This window comes from Ursus americanus, chromosome 1 (genome assembly GCF_024610735.1).
Source record: "Ursus americanus isolate L20-20 chromosome 1, mUrsAme1.1.p, whole genome shotgun sequence".
NCBI classification, from domain to species: domain Eukaryota; kingdom Metazoa; phylum Chordata; class Mammalia; order Carnivora; family Ursidae; genus Ursus; species Ursus americanus.
In genome coordinates this window covers 40,643,790-40,665,252 of record NC_142127.1, presented here as the reverse complement: position 1 = coordinate 40,665,252, position 21,463 = coordinate 40,643,790, and the positions used below count along the sequence as shown (strand labels likewise).

At 34.4% G+C, this 21,463-nt stretch overlaps 1 protein-coding gene across 1 annotated transcript in view; it reads right to left on the bottom strand.

Annotated features, from left to right (window-relative positions):
* PSMD14 (proteasome 26S subunit, non-ATPase 14) overlaps nucleotides 1-21,463 on the bottom strand; it is a 99,019-nt gene that overhangs the window by 6,202 nt on the left and 71,354 nt on the right. The window contains exons 8-10 of the mRNA XM_045780828.2: nucleotides 17,742-17,849; nucleotides 10,400-10,474; nucleotides 7,199-7,324 (exon numbers count right to left, since the gene is read on the bottom strand). Of these exons, the coding sequence (XP_045636784.1) occupies nucleotides 7,199-7,324; nucleotides 10,400-10,474; nucleotides 17,742-17,849 (309 nt within the window). The remainder of the gene's footprint in view (nucleotides 1-7,198; nucleotides 7,325-10,399; nucleotides 10,475-17,741; nucleotides 17,850-21,463) is intronic.

The following is a 21,463-nucleotide window of genomic DNA, read 5'->3' as shown; positions in this document are numbered from 1 at the left end:
CTATCAGTAATTAAATATTACCATATATATGCTTTTACAAATATTAATTTACCGAATCCTTAAAACATCCCAGTGAAGTAGTTAATCTACATTTTACATATGAAGAAATTAGGCACCACCTCCTTTGAGAAACTATATGCTAATCCGAGCAATGCTCTATTATAAAAAACATACTTCTAACTCTCCTTTTGGAATAGCTTATAACACTCCAGTACATTCTATACATGTCCTCAACAGAATTTTCATCTTACATATTCAATAAGCACTCATTCTGAATAAGATAGTTCTTGCTCTTCAAGGAGCTCCCATTTGGGCTTTACTTGCCTATAAATCTCAAGTTGCAATGCAGTATGAAATATACAAAAATGGAGTGTGCATGGAGAACAACAGGGACACACAGAGCCATACAGCCAATAAGCAATGCAATTGTGACTTCAACAGTACTATCTATCTCCAAAGACCTTGAAGCGACATTCATGACAATTCAGGAAATGATTAGTTTTTAATGACACATCCTGAATAATAACAAAGCCAAGTTCATGATTTAATAAGTGGCTGTTGAACAGCATAAATTCTTTCTAAAAATATTACAGGGAATCCAATTTTGAAGTGTAATTACACAAAATAGAGATATACAATAAAGATCATGTGTGTATGTGTGTGCATACATAATAGAAATTGTAGTTCAGCTTGTTGAAAAAATTCCTATGGCAGAATCTATTTGATGCCTACCCAACATATATTTTCCCCTTCGTTTGTAATATAACCCTGATTTTAGTAAAGACAGTGATGGTCCCAGGTAAAAGACCAGGTAAAAGACAAAGCAAGGTGTGTCCACTTGAGTTCTGCTAATGAAATATAATCAGAAGTGCTGCTGGGTAGGACTTAAGAAAAGGATTGTGACAGGGAACTGATTTAGCTGGGAAGTCACCCCCCCTTTGCCCTTCCTTTTTTACCTGTTGCTGGTAACTCTGATGGGATGGCTAAAGCTCTAGCAATCACCATGAATCAGGAGGATATCTACAGGTTGGAAGCCAATATAAGGGAAGTGGAGCAAAAGACAGAAGGAATCTGGGTTTGGGGCCCCTGCATGGCTTGGTTGGTTGAACATCCCAACTCTTGGTTTCGCTCAGGTCATGATCTCAGGGTTGTGAGACTGAGCCCTAAGTCAGGCTCCACGATGAGTGGGGAGTCTGCTTGAGATTCTCTCTCCCTCTGCCCCACCACCCCCGCAAACACACACTCTCTCTCTCTCAAATAAATAAGTAAATCTTAACCCCCCCCCCCCGACACAGAAGGAATCTGGGTTCATGATGACTTCAAAGTTTCCTACTGGCCTTGAGTTGCCAGAAACCTGCATTTCTTTTTTTTGAGACCTACATTTCTTTCTTTTTTTTTTTTTTTATTTATTTGACAGAGATAGAGACAGCCAGCGAGAGAGGGAACACAAGCAGGGGGAGTGGGAGAGGAAGAGCAGGCTCACAGCGGAGGAGCCTGATGTGGGGCTCGATCCCATAACGCCGGGATCACGCCCTGAGCCGAAGGCAGACGCTTAACCACTGTGCCACCCAGGCACCCCTGAGACCTACATTTCTATCTTGTTGAAGCCATTGCCACTTTGAGCTAACACAATCTTAGATATAAGTAACATTTGGTTAATGTAAAAACTGAAAATAAGGCAGGATTTACATAAAGTATATCATTTCCCTGCTTTCCACCTTTGAAGTGACAGCGTTAACAACATAATATGTTGAGATAAATGGGAGATAGGTACTTTTTTTTTTTTTTAAGCTTTTTATTCATTTGTTTGAGAGAGAGAGCACAGGCGGAGGGCAGAGGCAGAGGGAGAAGCAGACTCCCCACTGAGCAGGGAGCCTAATGCAGTGCTCAATCCCAGGACCCCAGGATCATGACCTGAGCAGAAGGCAGACACAAGGCAGATGCTTAACTGACTGAGCCACCCAGGTGCCCCAAGACAGGTATCTTTGAAAAGAAAAGGGAAGGTAACATAGTAGAAACTTTTCATATTGTTCTGTAATTTAATTTTTTAGATAATAGCAGGTTGTAAATACTTCTCTAAGTCAGTACTTACAGAATTTTACTCTTCATAATAAACCCTTAAAAGAGAACACATTAATTTTAAGAGTTATATGCATTTAAAATTGAAAGATGGCCTCCAAAAATGTTATGTGACTTTACTAACCCACTAGTGATGCATTTTCCCAAATTGTTTTTTATATTTGAAAAGAAAAAAATTCTATTTATAATTTTAATTTTTTTCTTTGACCACTTAATAAGGTTGAACTTGTCTTTTCATGTTTATATGCCATTTGTCTTCAGTGAGTTTTCTAGCTCTTTTGTCTAAATGATTGTTTTTTAAAACTATTTTATAGGGATTCTTTGGATATTATATGCATTTTTTGGATACTAGCCCTTTCTGTATTACCAGTACAAATATTTTCTCCCAGTCTGACTCCTAACAAGCATTCAATAAATGTTAGTTATTTTTATTGCAGATAAACTTTACTGTCAAGTTATTAAAACTTTAAAACCTCATTGATATTCTTACTGGCATTAAAGTAATCTTTGGGAAGCTTGACAGCAGCTTTACAATACTGAATCTTCCTATTTGGAAACCAGGGAATCTATCTGAAAATGTTTTTAGTATTATTCAAATATGTCATATACATTTATTTCTTATGGTAATTATTTCTAAGTATTTTGTAATTTTGGATGCTATGAACTGATCTGCTGCCTATTATATTTTTCAACTGGTTTCAGCCTCTGTAACTGCTTGGTTACCATCTACGTAATTCTCTATTGTAAGAGTTTTAACAATTTGCTAGTTTAGTCTCTTAGATTTCTGTTTGATTGCAAACATATCCTATCATACTTAAATAATGATAATCTGGCCTGGTTTTCCCACTATTTACATATTATTTTGTTTTTCTTATCTTATTACACTAGCAAAAAACCATTTTCCTACTTAAAATAGCTACTGTAGTAAGCCAAATGTAGTCATATAATTATGTTTTATATGTAAAAAATATATATATTCATATATAAAAAATATACATGAATTTTCTAAGTTTTTTTTAAATTTAATTATTAGAGAGAGAGAGAGTGCGCACACAAGCAGGGGGAGCAGCAGAGGAAGAGGGAGAAGCAGGGAGCCCGATGTGGGGCTCAATCCCAGGACCCCGAGATCATGACTTGAGCCAAAGGCAGACACTTAACCAACTGAACCACCCAGGCACTCCATAACTGAATTTTCTTTCAGGTTACAGAACAAGTACTATTTCTACCTGAAAGGTAAACTGTCAGATCTCAGATTTATAGGGGCTACGCATTTGAAAACAAGGCAAATTTTTATGTCTCTGTTATTCTTAAAATACTCTTCTACAATTCATTTTTCACTTGCACATTCACTTACAAATAACCAATCAAATATTATCAATATTTTATATTTTGATGCATCTTAGCATGAATAAATTAGGAGATCTGGAATAAGAGAACGTAGGTGTTGTAGTTCAGAAATCAGAGAAATCAATGACTAGTAATCAAGCAGAATCTTTGTGTGGAATTCGGACTTGAAATAGAAAAGTTGGGACAAAGGAATTTAATTATTTTCTAATCTTTCTTCACTTTAGGAGCTAACTGGCACCTAACGGTAATTACCTTAGTTTAAGACACCAACCAATTAAAAAGAATACTATGAAGAATTGGTAGCATGGGCCTTTCTTTTTATATTTTAAGTGTTACTAAAAACTCCACCACATTCTCTTTCAATCACAGAGGGAATTACATTCTCAAATTTGGACTCCTTCATATCACAGCTTACACATTGTTTTCATTTTATAACCAAACCTTACAAGTTTTTGAGTACTACAGAGATTTTTTAAAACTGTAAAATAGGAAAAACTTCTGTGGATGGGCAGCAGTAACCATAAATAGGTTATTTCCTGGCAGTGGTACCAATATGAATTTACTTAAACTTGCAATGTTACAGAGAAATGAAAACCATTCCTACAGTCTGCTGAATAATATTACTTAAGTCACTAATGTATAAAAGGTTAATAGCTATTTTAAGTATGACAAACTACTTCTTTCTCTTTAATATCACAACATGAAAACATATACTAGAAAGAAAAAATTTTTTTTTTCGCTGTATCTAGAATCAATGGAGATTTCCAGCTGGAACACTATATATAAATCAGGGCATGATCTCAAAGTCAGACCGAATTCTGCTGGAATTTAGTTTGTATGGGCCCATCAACTTTTTCTCAAAGCTAAACTCTCTCCAAAGACGTCTTGCTATACGTGGCAAATTTTATATACTGTCTCTTGGCTAATATTTATTTTGGTAAGATGTGGTTAATGTAAAAAGAGAAATATTACTTTTTGGTGCAACAACCAGTATCAATTTTAATTGTCTCCAAAATTTTAAGCTCTAGCTCTTACCATTAAATTTTAGTCCTATATTTCCACTGCTTGTTTAAAATAGAACTCTATCTCCTTTCTCAATCCTTCTACTTCTAAATTGGAAAATTTTAATAGTACTAACATACTTCAAGTCACCTAGGCAGGAAACCCTGAATTCATCCTTGACTCCCCCTTCTTCTTTCACTTCATCCATCCAACGGGTGCCATGTTTTATTTGTCCACTGATGTCTCTGTTCCCAATGTCACTGCAGTAAAGCTGATACTTAGTACCTTTTGTTTAGATAATAGCAAGCTCCTCCTAAACAGAGCGTCCATTCCAAATCTCCTCTTACAGCACACTCCTTTTATACTCTTGTCAAATTACATTTTTAGAGTCAGGTTCTGGGTATATCATGCTCCTGGTCAAAAATAACTCTATCCTGATATTCCAAGCTCTGTTATTTGACTTCTAAAAAAACTACCCTCCCCTATTCACCCTCATATATTATACACTCGAGCCAAACTCGACACTCCTAAAGGTGTCTTTGCCTTTTCTCTTAGCCTTTGCCCATAATGTTTATTTTGCCTAGTGTAACATTTCTCTGTATGTCCAATCTTATTCAAGCTTTAAGGTCTAGTTCAAATACTGTTATTCTCTAAGACAGCATCCTGGGTCTCCCACAACTGAAAGCAAAAGGCTCTGAATCTCTACGGGACTTCACTATGGACTTCTCTAGGGCAGTTCTAACTTCTAACTTGTATACAAATGAGTTTACAAATCTCTGAAAATCTTGATCAAATGTAGATTCTCATTCAGTAGGCCTGAGAGTCTGCATTTCTAACAAGATCCTAGGTGATACTGATAGCTGGTCTGTGGACAAACTGAATACTAAGGTGTTAAGAAACACACCAATTTTGGCCTACTATTCTGATCATTGGTGAATTTTTTTTACTGCCTCTGTTTTCCTATAAATGAAGGAAGGATCCCTATTTTCCACTGCAACTTGTACAGGAGATATTCAATAAATACTGTAGACAAAACACTGTATAATTTGTATGTTTTACAAATTGCAGGTTTTCAATACATTAATGGGTTGCAAGCTATATGTATATGTATATAATATGTATATATATATAATTGAAACAATAAAATTGAGTAAAATAACAAAAAACAATATATCACATGTAATAAGGGTAAATATTATTTTGCAAAACTTTTGTTGGAACTTTATATACACACATATATATTTGCATATTCTGGGTCAAAATGTAAAAACTACTCTATGTGGGTTTTTGGTCAAGAAAGCAGGAAAATACATGTTAGGCTGAATCTGTCCCACCTCTCCACCAAATATGTTGAAATCCTAACTCTGGTTAGAGATTGGAGTTGTCACAAGCTAAAGAAAGCCTTGGACTAAAGGATCTGGAAAAGGAAAGGAAATATCTTTCCCTGGAGGCTGCCAATACCTTGATTTTAGACTTTTAGCCTCCATAATCATGAGGGAATATATTTGTTTTAAAATACTCAGTTTATTGTAGTTTGTTAAGGCAGCCCTTGGAAACTAATACAACACAGAAGATACTTTTTTTTTTAAAGATTTTATTTTATTTATTTGACAGAGAGAGACAGGCAGCGAGAGAGGGAACACAAGCAGGGGGAGTGGGAGAGGAAGAAGCAGGCTTCCAGCAGAGGAGCCTGATGTGGGGCTTGATCCCAGAACGCTGGGATCACGCCCTGAGCCAAAGGCAGACGCTTAACGACTGAGCCACCCAGGCGCCCCAAGAAGATACATTTTAAGTCATAGTTCAAGTATTTTTTTAATTTCAGGATTGTAAAATAATATAAATTTATGAATGAAAATATTATGGCCACATGTATTTTAGCACACAATAAATATTTTCAGGGGATTCCAAAAAATATAACTTTTTAAACATCTTCATATCACCAATCACAATATATCATTATGTCGTTTCTCTGTTTACTTTGTTTCCCCTACCAGAAAATAAGCACTGTGAGGACAAGTCTTGCTTCTTACAATATCCCCAGTGCCTGGCACACAGCAGGTTTTCAACAGACACTTATTAGATGAAAAAAAGAAAAGTTCATAAACTAAACTATGTGCAGAAGTATTAAATGCTGTTGTTATTATCCTACATCTCCTTGTTTCCCCTTTCCTTCCAAGAAAAAGCCCTCTGGATAATCGAGAAATCTCAAATGTAAAACTATTTTATATGGTCTAAAATAGGGTTGGCAAACTATAGCCCATGGGCCAAGATCTAGCCAGCTGCCTGTTTTATTAAATAAAGTTGTACTGGCGTGCCTGGGTGGCTCAGTCAGTTAAACGACTGCCTTTGGCTCAGGTCATGATCCCTGGATCCTGGGATCAAACCCCACATTGGGCTCCCTGCTCAGTGGAGAGACTGCTTCTCCCTCTCCCTCTGCCGGCTTCCCCTGCTTGTGCTCTCTTGTTCTCTGTCAGATAAATAAATAAAATGTTTAAAAAATAAAATAAAATAAAATAAAATAAAGCTGTACTGAAACACGGCCTCACTCACTCCTTTATGTATTGTCTGTGGCTACGTTTATACTACGACAGCAGAGTTGAGTAGCTGCCAACAGACTGGATGGCCTGCAAAGTCCCAAATATTCACTGTCTGATCTAGAAAACAGGCCACTCTATTTTTAACTATGTATATATTTATACCATGTTTGCCATCTAATCATACATATTTCAAAGATTATAAGAAAGAAATAATCGTTAGAAGTAACTTTCACCTTATTATAATTCTTGGCTAATTCCAACATCTCTTTTACCACTGATTCATTGTGTTTACAGTGTTCACTGTAGTCCTGAAGTGTCAAACCTTCCATCCAACTCTTCTTATGCAAATTTAGCAACATCTAAAAAATATAAAGAAAAAGTAATTATTTTCCTATACCGAGGGTATTTCCTTCACTTGAATTGAGAAACAATTTCACAAAAAAACTTCGGAATTAATGAATGAATTTAAAACTTAATTTTATTAACTTAAACTTGAATAAAAATTCTCCTAAATTTATATTAATATAACCTCAGGAGTATTCCAATGCCACGGCCTTTGTACTTGCTGTCCTTCTGCCTCAAAGGCTATTTTCCTTATCTTTGCATGGCTTACATTTCTCATTTCCTTAGAGATCGACGCCTCACCTCACTACACTATATAAAAAAGTCACCTCACACACTCTTAAACATCTGTCTTCCCTTATCTTGCCTTATTATTGATCTGCTGATTTCAAGATCACCAAGATCTAGATTCTAGAACAATATCTAATCTAATCATAGCAGACATTCAATAAACATTTGCTGAATGCATAAACAAATGAATGAATCAGTAAAACTACTAACATTACACACAAGGTCTCTAATAGTTCATATAGCCCAACTTTCAAAGGCCACGGTAAGCAAGTAAATGTCCCATTCACTGAATGACTTCATGTAAATCTTTCTGAGCCTCAGTTTATATATCTATGAGCTAAGGTCTCATAACTCTCTAAGTTTCTTTTTAATTCTAATATTCCATTCATAATTTTTAAAATGGAAACTTCCTATCAGAATGAAAAGTCATGAAACTGGCCAGGAAACCACAGATTTGTCCAGTCTACAATCAAAGCAGCAAACTAGGATCAGACCCTATTAGTGATCATGAACTAAACACCTTAGTTCCTTGTTTCTCAAGCTAGACTCCTCGTTCTGAGTACATATTCTTCAAACTTCCTAAGTTTTCAAGGTTAGAGTCCTAAGACAGTTTTTCTTAGTCTTATTACTCTATAAATGTTCTTTAGTTGAACTTACAATTAACTTTTTAAAATGACTAATAAAATCTTTGTGGGAAAAAAAAATGGTTGTTGTTCTTTTACCATTAGGACCAGTCTATCTTGTGAGATCCATGAGCCATGATCTGGAGATATACCTCAAGTGTTGGGTTTAGTTTAGAAAACTATTCTACTTGCTTAGAGTTTTGCAGTTATATGTGGTACAAAGATTTTTGTTTTTTTTTTAATGCTGGAGAATAAGCTGCATGTCAAAAATCACCTATGAGACTTTGCAAGACACAAAGCTCCAAATTCCTCCATTCCCATTCAAGGGCCCATGGAGGTAAGAGCAGTGTGCAAAAAAACCGAGAAAATTCTGCACAAGTAACTCCAATTTCTTTGACTGCTTCTCATCTTCTCCACTGAAAAGTGTTCTAGAAAATACAACTTCAGAAAATTTTGGTGCAGCTGCAACTATATATGTTACAAAGCTACCTATAGTTAAGTGTTGAGAACTGGATTTTTCCTACCACTTCAAAAGCAAAGTTCCCACAGAGCATGAGGATATCCCTACCGTGCCTAAACAGGGATTCCACTGTGACCCTTGAATATGTTTGAAGGTAAACATACAGGTTGGTGGGATAAGAGTAAAGGCAGGGCTTCTAGTACTATAAAAGCTCCTAAACTGAGCGACTAGGAGCATAAACATAACATTAATTAACTTATGTAGGTATTTATGTGTGTCATCTTTTATGCCAAGAATAGTGGTAAGTTCTGAGGCATCAAAAAAGGGGAAAAGTCGATGTAATTAGCTGGATATTTCCAAACAGTTGGGTGTCAGATATCAGACTGATAAAATATTTACATATGTGAATAAATCTTTCAGTTTGTACCTGACTGGTGCTCTTTTTCATAGTCTGTACCTATTCTATAAAAATTAAAAATTAAGTGTTGAAAATATCCTTCAAGCTATCAACTAAATCTAGCACATAAAAACTTTGGAACATAGGCAAACAGCTGCAAGAAAGATGTATGGCTCCGTGTCTTCTGTTGGGCCAGAGAAGAACTGGCCCCTGCAGCCCCTCACTCATCGTCATGCTCAAGCACACAGGACCTTTGGGTGAGTTTACTGGTAGCTTTGACCTTTGAAAACAGTGGTTTATAAAACTTAACAAAACAGAATTCTTCTTTTAATTAAAATCTTAAACAGCACATCTTCCCCCACAATATATAAATGACATTAAAAATGGAGGTCATTTGGTAGTAAGAAGAGGCAATATGGACAGCCCAACTTATCCCACTTCCCATTCACCTCATGCACTAGAATTACCTTCTACGGTACCTTTGTGAGGAATAGTTTCGATCAGTTAAGTAAGGTCTTATTTACTCCTGATTACTTACCATGTTTGGACTTGAAAGTCACATAGAGCCAAAATTTATGGCTACCAATAGTACTCGGGGTTCTTAAAAATTATTTTAAGTCTTTCTCAGGGAGATATACAAGAAGCTAATTTGGAAGATGACTAATTGTAATAGTAAAAAAAAAAAATAGAAAAGCAGTTCAGACTGTAATTTCAATAAGTAATAGGCAGACTTATATATTTGGTATTATTTGAAATAATCCTAAAATAGTAGAAACAAAAGAACGCTAACCCACCAAGATGTTAGGTCCTTTTTACGGTAACCAAATTTAAAAAATTGCCTCGTATAAAAAAGGGTAAGAATCTAGCTTTAAATATCTGAAAACCCTACTGCATTTCCCTTTTGACTCACCTTTCATTTACCCTATGTGAATAGAGTATTTTTTTAAGTACTACACAGTTATAATCTAATTTATTCCTTTTAAACGTGGAAAAAGTTTCAAAAGGTCATTTTATTGGAAAAAGATAAATTAATCAGAAAAATCACAGAACAAGGAGAAAGATTTTTCTAATTAATCATAAAATCAAACAGAAATGTTTGTTTCCTACTTATTCTCTTGTTTTAGCATCTACCAAAAAGGTAAAACATCTTTCAATATGTCCAATAAAATATTCCTTTATTTTATGTTCCTGTAATTCATCAGGAATGAAAAAATCTTTGAACACATCAATGAACAAGGTCAACAATTCAGATTCAAATATATTAGGTAATAATTTAAACGGTCTGAAAAAGACTTTTTTCCCCTCTCTAAGATTAACTTACCTTCTGTTCCAGTTCATTTTTCCGGTAGTTAATAGTAATGGAGTAATAGTGTCTGTTTAGTCCATGAATTAACGCCTATATAGATAAAAGATTAGATAAAAGACAAATTAATGTTTTGCATGTAAAAAATTAGTTTGAAACCACTGACATATGCTGTAGACAACACCTTTACTCTCTTCTAAAATAAGGCTGTAACCTAAATAAAAATTAAAAGAAAATATACTTTTCCTCAGCTACAAGTTTAGAAGTGAGGTTTAGGGGTATGGGTCACACATTCTTTAAAATATCATACACAGCAGCACAAATTCAAAAGTTTCAGTAGCCTCGCTCAGAGTCAGAGATAGGGTCTGACTCCATCATAATCTAAGTTATAAATTAATTATTCATAATTTATAAATAATACATAATTTATAAAAATACATAATCTGATTTTATGATATCTAGGGGTCTTTTTGTTATTTCAAAAGAAAAGTCTAACATTCAATCATAATAATACACCTATTTTTCCACCCATGACATTAATCTGGGGTTTCTCTTTTTCTTAAGTCAGCTCTAACAGATTCAAATAATGGGTGTCCACACATGTTTCCAAATTAACAAAGTGGAGTTTGTTCTTTACTGGGTCTACTTATATTTGCCTCATGATCTTATCCAGTGACAGGCAATTTCACTAACCAGAATTTTTTCCACTGCACTTGACTTCTCTAAGACAAACAGGCAGATCATAATAAAAATTTAAGCTAATGACATGCCTTTATTAAGAAATGATAACCCTGCCTGTGATGTAATCCATTCACAACTGCTCAAATATTGAACTCTAACAACAGATGTTCAAATGGGGTTCAGAATGGTATTCTGGGGGATCCTCTATCAGCCTAGTAAGACATGCAAGTACAGAAATACACCTTGGACTTATTTTCAACAAGTATAAAAACAAAAGGGGCTTTAGGGTTAGCTCAGATATAAAGATAAAGCTAACCCAAACCACCAATGCACTCTCTAATTACTGAATTTTTACAGTGAAGGCATTAAAGTGTTGAGGTAGAAGGGCTAGAAATAACACGTTTAGTGAGTACCCAGCATCTGCTTTGTACACGAGGTCTTCTAATCTTCGTAACAACCCAGTAAGGTTGGTTCTATTTGTATTTTGACAGACGAAGAGAATATGACACAAATCTTAATCTGTCCCAGTTTTACAGCAAGGCAAAGGTGAGATCTGAACCCAAGTATTTCTGACTCCAAAGCCCATGTTTGTTTTACCATAGTGTGCCACAATGTGTCTTAGGAAATTCTTGGATTAAGTATTTATACTTTAAAGGATCAGGATAAAAACAAAGCATGGCCAGCTTATTTTAAAACAATGCCAGCAAAAGATCACTCCACCAAGTACTAAAACATTTTACATATGTACTATAACAATCCATTCTTATCCTAACATCTGCTATAATAAAATGGTTGATGTACAAAACTAAAGTACTAAGGTGTATCTATTAAATCCTTATCCATTTTAATCATCATCAAGAGTAGCGAATTAAATTTCAGTGCTCAGAAACTCTGTGCAGATCAACAAGTAGAATTAATCAGGGCCTTCTTTAATATGTACTCATATTTATGTAAATTAGGAAGTGTATCCCTTGGGTGGAAGAATTAGAAAAAGGTACCTAGTCTTCCCAGTGGATAAAGGCTGACTGGAGAGCGGAACTTACACTAGATTTCAGTTGCCAATTGCCCCCTCATCGAACCACCTTTGTGCAATGCCCTGACTACATAATTCTACACAGGAGCCATAAAGCTAGTAACAGCTATGGCCAATAAAGAAAGAAATAGGCCAGTGGGCCTACAGTCCCACTTTTGGAGATTAACTATACTGCTTAAATATACAGTTTGGTATTTGAAGGTACTACGTACTTGATTTTTAATGACATTAATAAAAGCAGTAAAACTAACACAGGCAGCATGAAAGATTAGCAGGTATTATGATTAAAAAATACGTAAGTTTAAATAAAATGATATCCTCAAGGAGTCTTCCAATTTCACTTACTCACCAGCTGTGTACCCCCAGTACACGCCAAATCACAAGTAAACTGGCGATGTACAGTATGCCTTCCACATGAGTCCCAAAAACACAGCCTCAGTGAATAATAAATTCTCTCAAATTAATCAATTTAGTCAACAAGTTGAGACAGCATATGCCAAACAGAAGATTAGTTTTATCAAGAGGGAGAACTGACCCCTCAGAGGGGTTAAATTGCAAATTAAACAGAATATACTAGCAAATGCCATAGTATGTCAGGCAGATAAAGGAGAAAGTTTTATAGCTAGGAAATTTCTTAAAACATCATTACTTTACTTTTTAATTTACACTTAACAACCATATGATGGACTTAAGAAAATTTAGGCAATTCTTCATTAAAACAGGTATGTTCCCCAAACTCATTCATTAATTAGCTAAAATCCACAAGAGTTTCTCATAGAAGCATTCTTATAGTTTGATTCTCTATACTGTGGGCTATTTTAACCTTTTAGTGGCTGATCTGGGAAATCAGTCACCTTTTATTTTATTTATTTTTTATTTTATTTTAATTTTTAAGATTTTAATTTATTTGACACAGAGACACAGCAAGAGAGGGAACACAAGCAAGGGGAGTGGGAGAGGGAGAAGCAGGCTTCCTGCTGAGCAGGGAGCTCAATGCGGGGCTCGATCCTGGGACCCTGGGATCATGACTTGAACCGAAGGCAGACGCTTAACGACTGAGCAACCCAGGCGCCCCAATCAGTCACCTTTTAAAGCACTGTTTCTAGGAGAAAACGTTTTGAATTTACTAACAGTGGTGAGCTTATTTAATTGCTTCTTGTATATCCTGACCCTTGTTTTCTTTGCTCAAACCTTGCCAACTTTTCAAGAAGCAAGTTCTGCCTAGGTTCGTACTCTAACCAGTCTAAGGGGCTACCTATTTTAGATAAAGAATTGTTCGAAGGACCATAGACAAAGGGGAGTTTTGAGATCCCACTGATTAACTTCCTGGTTATTTCTATGCTGCTTTAGCTAATCTTTATTTTTTTTTATTTAAAGGATTTTTTTAAAAAATATTTTATTTATTTATTTGACAGAGAGAGGCAGCAAGAGAGGGAACACAAGCAGGGGGAGTGGGAGAGGGAGAAGCAGGCTTCCTGCTGAGCAGGAAGCCCGATGTGGGGCTCGATCCCAGAATGCTGGGATCATGACCTGAACTGAAGGCAAACGCTTAATGACTGAGCCACCCAGGTGCCCCTTAATCTTTAGAGTAGAGATTCATAACTTTGTTAATATGACAAATATACAAAACAAATACACAATCATTACAGTGAAATCAACTTCAAAATCAATCACCTTTTGAATTATTTATATTTCTGTATTTGTTCATTCATGTGATTTATTAAACTTAAGTATTACAAATATCTTTGGGAGACTAGATACCTAATCCCAAAGAATGTTCAAGGCTGTCTAAACCACTACAGCATAAATAATAGTGAGAAGGAAAAGTAATAAACTTAGAACTGTAGTGATATATGATCAAAGGTGGCAGAAACTATGGAATAAAAATATAAGCAGTTTATGAGAGGAAGTCAACTATCAGGTTGGAATGAACTGTGTAAGATGGTATTTTATGTAAAGGGATTGTTGACACAGATCTTAAAATAAGATCCTTTACTTAAATGGCTTCCTATATAATGCCTGTGTCAAATAACTACAAACAACTAAAACCAACCCTTATCATACCTCACTGACACTGCCCAGACTATTGAGAAAAGGTTAAAGTTATCTCTCCATATACTCACTGCTATGGAAAAGCAGGCATATTATAAAATACACAGCTTACGAACCATATAATAATAATAACAACCTTTTTAGAGGTTCTTGGTAAGTCAAAAAAGTTCCATGCTCTTAAAAAAGTAAGCCGTATTCATTCAGATCCAAAGATAAGTTTGTTTGCCTTAAATTATTTTACACTGATAAAGTGAAAATGTGGAGCTAAATAATATCAATTAGATCATATTTTTAAATGAATGAAGCTTTCTTCATATAAATATAACTCTGAAAAGAAACAAAATGTGTTTTTTGTTCCCTCGAGAGTGGAGAACTGGGTTGCAAAAGGCAAACGTAGAAGAAAGTTTCTGTTAAATACCTTTTTGTACCTTTTGAATTTTTAACTGTATAAATATATTATCTATGCTAAAATTAATTATTTAATTAATTAAGTTCCAAGTATAGTATAAAGAACCAGGAGCCCAGGTTATGAATACCAGTTCCTATGTTAATTCACTACAACAAAGCCTGTGCAAATTATGAACTTTCTGGGCCTCAGTTCCCTCCCCTACAAAATGACCACAATGGTTCTTTCCAGGGCAACTGTTTTATAACTTTAACAAGTACTGAAAACAGGGTTTTTCAAATAGCTTAACTCTGTTAGACAACGCAATCGTACCCAGGGCTACACTTAAAGGCTCACAGTCCTTGCACAATGTATCCATGCATCAATAGTTACTAAATTTCTAAGCAGTTGACAACCCAATCTTCACATATACTATGGCTCTTAAGGATCTAAAATGCTTTGAACAGTTTTTAAGTGGAATAGTTTAAAATGTTTAGTTACTAAAATAAATGCTTGTTAACCCTCAATCCTATACATTTGACAATAATGGTAAATATTCCAAGTACAAAATAATACAAAGTCTCGTATATCAAAACAGAAGTCTAGAATGTAAGCATTATACTTCTGCCTCCCTATCAGGATTATTAATGGCTTCCCTTATTTAAAACATGAAAGTTAACATAAACTTCATCTATTAGTTTTGTCTTGTAGATATTTCCAACATTGTTTTAGTGTTTTAAAAATAACATCTTCTGTAAGTAATACATGTTTCACTGTAGAAGGTTTAAGAAATATGGAAAAGAGGGGCGCCTGGGTAGCACAGTCATTAAGCATCTGCCTTCGGCTCAGGGCGTGATCCCAGCGTTCTGGGTTCGAGCCCCACATCAGGCTTCTCTGCTGGGAGCCTGCTTCTTCCTCTCCCACTCCCCCTGCTTGTGTTTCCTCTCTCGCCGGCTGTCTGTCAAATAAATAAATAAAATCTTAAAAAAAATATATGGAAAAGAAAAACAAGAAAAAAAAATTCCATAATCCACCAAAGGTAAAAATTACTAACATCTTTGTACAAATAGATAGGCACAGTTTATAACATATGTATTTGCAAAGAGGAGAACTTGTAAATCCTATTTTATAATCTTTTTCTTAACACATTCTAAACCTTCCTCAAATTATTAAACAGTAGTCTGTAATATAATCATAATTTCCCCCACTACTATAAGTATAATAGTAAAAAGTCAGTGTTAGAAAAGCATTAGTCACCACCAGCGTAAATGCTGATGGTTGCTGTCAGGATTCTACCCCTACTACTAGAAAGCTGGTTTAGGTGCAAGGCTCCTCTTAATACAAACTAATTTTCCTCCAAAATAAAACCCCTTCAGAGAGGCTCCTTATCCCTGAGTCAAAGATTTTACTAACATATATTAAAATTCCATCATAAATATTACCATTCACTTCAGGTTCTTCCGGGTTGCTTTCTTTCTAGCTTGTCTTAGAAAACTAAGAAATAGTTTTAAGGTGTGGCTTTGTTCTGTTACTTGTTGGCTTGGTCCTATTTGAGTGTTTCAGTATTCAAATTGTCTTAAAACTGTAAAGCACCCAGATAGATGTCATTCTAACGGGCACTATGTAAACTGTGAAATAAATATATTTACGGATTTTAATTAGAAAGCAAAACAAACTAAAATGAAAGGAAAAACAATGATGCTGTAGCTATTACACACACAGGTCCTTTTAACTTGGGTTTGGAACTTGCTTTATAAGTTCCACCTTAAGTGACAGACTATAAATTAGGGCTAAAAAATACAAACTGGACTACTGTAGGGAAAAAAAAACCACCAGATTTTAATATTGATTTTACTCAATTTATAAAGGTAAAAAGCAGGGTTTACACTTAAAAGATGAAATTGGCAACAGGTGGCTGTTGACTTGCAATTAGTAAAAACTTCTGGCAGAAATATACCATGTAGTAATCACAATGATCTTGGATTATGAGATGCTACTTAATCTTTGGCAAAAAAAAAAAAAAAAATAATGAAGCAGTATGATACTATGGGGGTTTATAAGAAAGGTCATTATCACAGACTAAACAGGTCCAATAATATATTCTCCTGGAACATACAAGCATGGGCTTGTCTGTACCCAATCAAAAACACTGGTAGCTTATTTCATACTCATTAAACTTTGCAGTTTTCCCTGACTTGTAAAACAATTTTATTTAAAAGCAACACACCTCAATCCTTTGAAACAAAACGTTTCACTTTGACGAAGATTTCAGATGAGTGACTGCTGCAAAAGTAAGTGTCTAAAGGTGTAAAGTTATCAGAGTGTAACTCAGGCTTAACCATGGTTAACTGTCAAAGCCACAACTCCCCAAAGACAATCATATGACAGAGCCAGGTTTCAGAAGGCGAGAAGCAATAGCTACTATAATGTCTTTGTCCTATGTGTTCTATTTAACCAAACATGGTATTTCTGTCTATTTAATTAATCTTCAGAGAAGCAATTAACTATATAGACACAGGTTGTGGTGCATTTAAAAACACATTTAAAATAATCTTTGCAGACAATAAAGATTTGTGTAAAAACAATGAGACATGTGAATGATACAAAAAAAACACATTAATCACTCGGGAGGATATTAAATGCCTGCATAACTGTAATAATGGTGGCTGACATTATTAGAACAAAATATAAATGAATCAAAAGTAATAATATAGATCTGTTTTGTAGGATTTGTTTTAAATGTGGAGAGTAAACAAAAAAAGGCAGAAAGTTTTAAGTACCATTTAAAAGGAACAGTTTCTGTCTCTTAAAGTATATCAATTTTCCCATTATTAATACTATGAGAAATGTCTACTAACCAATCAATAATGATACCCCTAGTGCACTCTACCCAAAACTTGTATCAGTCCTTTACTACAATGTTAACCATGCAAAGCCATAAGGTACTCTCAAGATACAAATTCTACTATGCTTCCAAAAAGAGTATCCTCAAACTATGTCAGGTAAGTTTAAAGACTCCACTAAAAACGGACTCATAGATGAGTAAACCTAATTTTTGCAAGTGTTTTCATAATCTTCTTCTCAAGCACAAGAAATATTAATTGCAAACAAATTAAAATGCTAAGGTATTAGATCTTAAAATGGCCATCTGTAATAGGATTTTAAAATATAAAACAGAGTTTTAACACATTATCAAATACAGACATTACCTGGATAGATGGCTTGTTTAAATGACCCAGATTGGAGGTTGTTTGTCTTGGTTCATGTCCTAAGACCATCATATTAGCATTGATCAATCTGAAGGCATCAATAACAACCTGTAAAAATAAGGTGTCAGGTCAATTCTTTTTAAAAAGCAAGTGATGATGCCAAGCAACAGTGGACAGGCATGATCAACTTGCATCTGTTTCTGGCCTATTTCCAGAAAATCATTTAATTATAATATTAATAAAAAAGAACCTCCTGCTGACTGTGCCATCAGCACACCACCCTCTATCTTGTAATGTAAGGTGACACCAATTATTGCAATTTTCATGAAGCAGTAAAGAAAAATATTAACTTTGCATCTTTATTATTGAAACACATCATTACTAAACTTACACACCAAACAGCCTCCACTGGTGTGCATATGTTTGTCACCTAAATTTTACCTAATCAAAATGCATGACAAAGAGAAACTACAACTGAAAGTGAGCACAAGCTAAGGGACCACATGTAAAGCCCAGCCCTGTCACATCAATTATACTACCACAGTACTTGAAATGACAACAAAATTACAGCCAGCAAGGCACTTGCTCCACGTATTCTCTTCTAGTCAGATACCTTTTACTTCTTGTGACTATAAAAGACTTTATACCTTGTCTGATGGCCTTAAATATCCAAGCCACTGTCAAGCATAGGAGGCAAATACAAGAAAACCAAGGTCACCTGTGCTTTAAAGCCAGGAACATAGTACAGACTGAGATGGCCGTAAGTTCATAGTAAAGAAGTAACGATAGGTATCATCTTTTTCTAAGTGTATTCAATATTTCTGTATAAAAAGAGTTCAAATTCTTACATGATATTGTATCATGTTAGCTCTTATATATTAAGAGATTTAACAAGAACCACATATTATCTGAACACTTTTTTCTGTTCATTATCATGGTTTTGAAAGAACTCGTTAAAGCTTTTAAATGTTGTGAAGTTTTATGTAAAGCGCTCGGACTTTAAGACCGATGCTTCTTTCTGGGAATTTAAATCAATTACCTAGAGTATAAACTCAATACTTCTGTCACATAAAAAAAATCTTAAAACAGGATAATACCTTTTTCTAGATTTGTCTTAAAAGTGCTTTACCTGAGATTTATTAACATTATAAGAGCTATCATCAATTAGACTGTTTCCCATTTCTACATAGTTTTAGTATAGCTGAGTAAGTATAGTTGAGTAAGAGGTAGAAAATCAAATTTACTTTTAAGATAAGCCAAATGAAATCTAATCAAGTCTGAAAAGTCTGTTTGTAGTAAGTATGTATACATGCTGTATACTAAAGAACAAGATCTAAAGAAAGAAGTCACCCTTTCTAAAAGGCTACCACAAAGGGTCAACAAACAGTACAAAGGATACAAACTTAGACCAAAGCATTACAAGTGTCCACGCTGGCAGGCCACAAAAAAAAAAAAAAAAAAATCAACTTTGAAATTTTGCTTTTATTTCTAACAGTTTGAATTTCCCCAGAGTCCTCTTGCCTCAAAATAAAACCAAGTATCCCCAGAACATACATGATTTAATAGTCTGTGAAAACTCCTTTTTCTTTTTATACAATAACTATAATTCAGACTTAACTTTCACATTTACATATAAATAAATATGGCCTGGGCTTATAATTCTTGCTTATACTTACATATTTTATCATTTATTTTCATAAAACAATAATAAAAATAGGTACTAATATCAGACATGCTTTAATCAAATATTATAAATAATTTCAAACACTTGTTTAAAAAATACAGAAGTAAAATTGTCTACTAAAAATCACATAAGATAAAATTAAAATGTAAGCAAAAGGAGAAGTGACCATTTTAATAGATGTACTTAAATAAATGCAGGATTAAAAACTGTCACCATTTAAGAGCAAAGCATCATTTTGGCCCAATTGTTCTTAAAATACTTTGATTCCATTTTAAGATTTCAGTAAAATCATTTGTAGGAAAAAACTAATCCTACAAAACTATGAAAATTCCATCATATATCACAACAAAATGCCTCTATGTTGTTTTATACTGAACACTTTCAAACTAAAACAGCAGGCAGCTATTTTACATGCAAAAATCTCTGTAATATTTCTCTGAAATATTATAAGCAGGTGTGAAACTTCATAAAAAGGGAATGAAAATACCAGCTAAGTAGGTATTACGATCAGTTAGAAACAAACCTAAAACAAAAAAATTAAATTCTATTAAAAAATGAGAAAAAAATTAAAAAGTAATATACTTTTCAACTAATGAATGATGGCCTATGTGAAATGACATGCTTAGATTGACAAATCCTGAGCAGCAATAGGAGAGCCAATAGAAAAGAATACTTTAAGTACACCAAGATTAAAGGAATTTGCTACCATTGCTATAGCAACTGTCTTAAGGAAACTAACATGTTCAACAACCTGCAGACCAAAATTAGATTTAGTACGCAATAAAAATATAAATATGGCAATATAGTCTACATTTTAATTTCTGTACAATTTTATAATTGCCTTTTGCACTGTGAGAATAAGTGGGCTCCTCCTTTAGAGCAACCTATCAAAATAGACTCATTAATGTCCAGTGCACTAATGAGCAATGGGTGAAGAAGGTGTTAATTATGCCACAGTAAGATTCAAAAAAAAGCCCTGGTGAGCACTTGGAGGTGTGTATAAGCTGAAGGCGTTTCTCCATGTTTATGTATTTACAGCATGATGCAACAGAATGATAGCAAAGTGGTCACTCCATGGATAAGAAAGGAAATCTTAGATACAATACACTACACAAAGAACCCCCAAAGATTAATTAAGTATAGGGAAGGGGACAGTGGAAAGAATCCATTTTTGGAGCTATATGAATTTTCTAAACAGTCTGTTTTAAAGTATACATACATTAATCCAGTCCAGTTTATAGCTTATAAATACAAAGAGTAATTTAGCCAAAAACTTCGCACAAAAATTACCTCATTAATATGTAATAACAAAAACTTCCAAATAAAAGTATAAAGAATATTTTCAGGAATGTGATGCTAGACTTTTAAAATTCCTTTCCATGCTGAAGTCCTATATACCACACTGAATCTCTATTCACCAGCCTGACCATTTAATTTTTTTCTGGTACAAGTGCCTTGAGACTTTTCAGAGGTCACTGCAACAGTAGACAGCTTATAACAAAACCATTAGCAGTTTGGCTAGCTTAGGGAAACCTCTTACTTTCCTTTTTTGTTTATTATCACTGCATGAATCTGCAGCATATGATAGTTTATAATTTCTCAGGCTTGTTAAATTCATGTTAAAGGTCTGTTTTCTTGTTGAATAAATTTTGTTCATATAATGCTGCCTATTTCATACACTCAGTCTTTAATAGCACCTTTGGTCTATGCGCAACTCACAGATCAAAACAGAGGACTAAAATAGGGGTTGATGATGCTATTTACATGTGTGATTCCTGCTGTCTTCTTGTTAGTAGCTTTAATATAATAGAAGACCTTGTCTGTTTTGTAATTAACACATCTTTACTGGAGAGATATTTGGAAGTGATTGCTGTGAATATACTGGTTAGTAAAATAAACACAATCACACACCACTTTCTGTTATCAGACAAATTTGTGAATTGTACACATTATACTCCAGATCAACAAACTGTGATATAACAGCCAAGTAGAAGACACATATTTATATAACCCTTTATTTTTCTGAAAATATGTATTC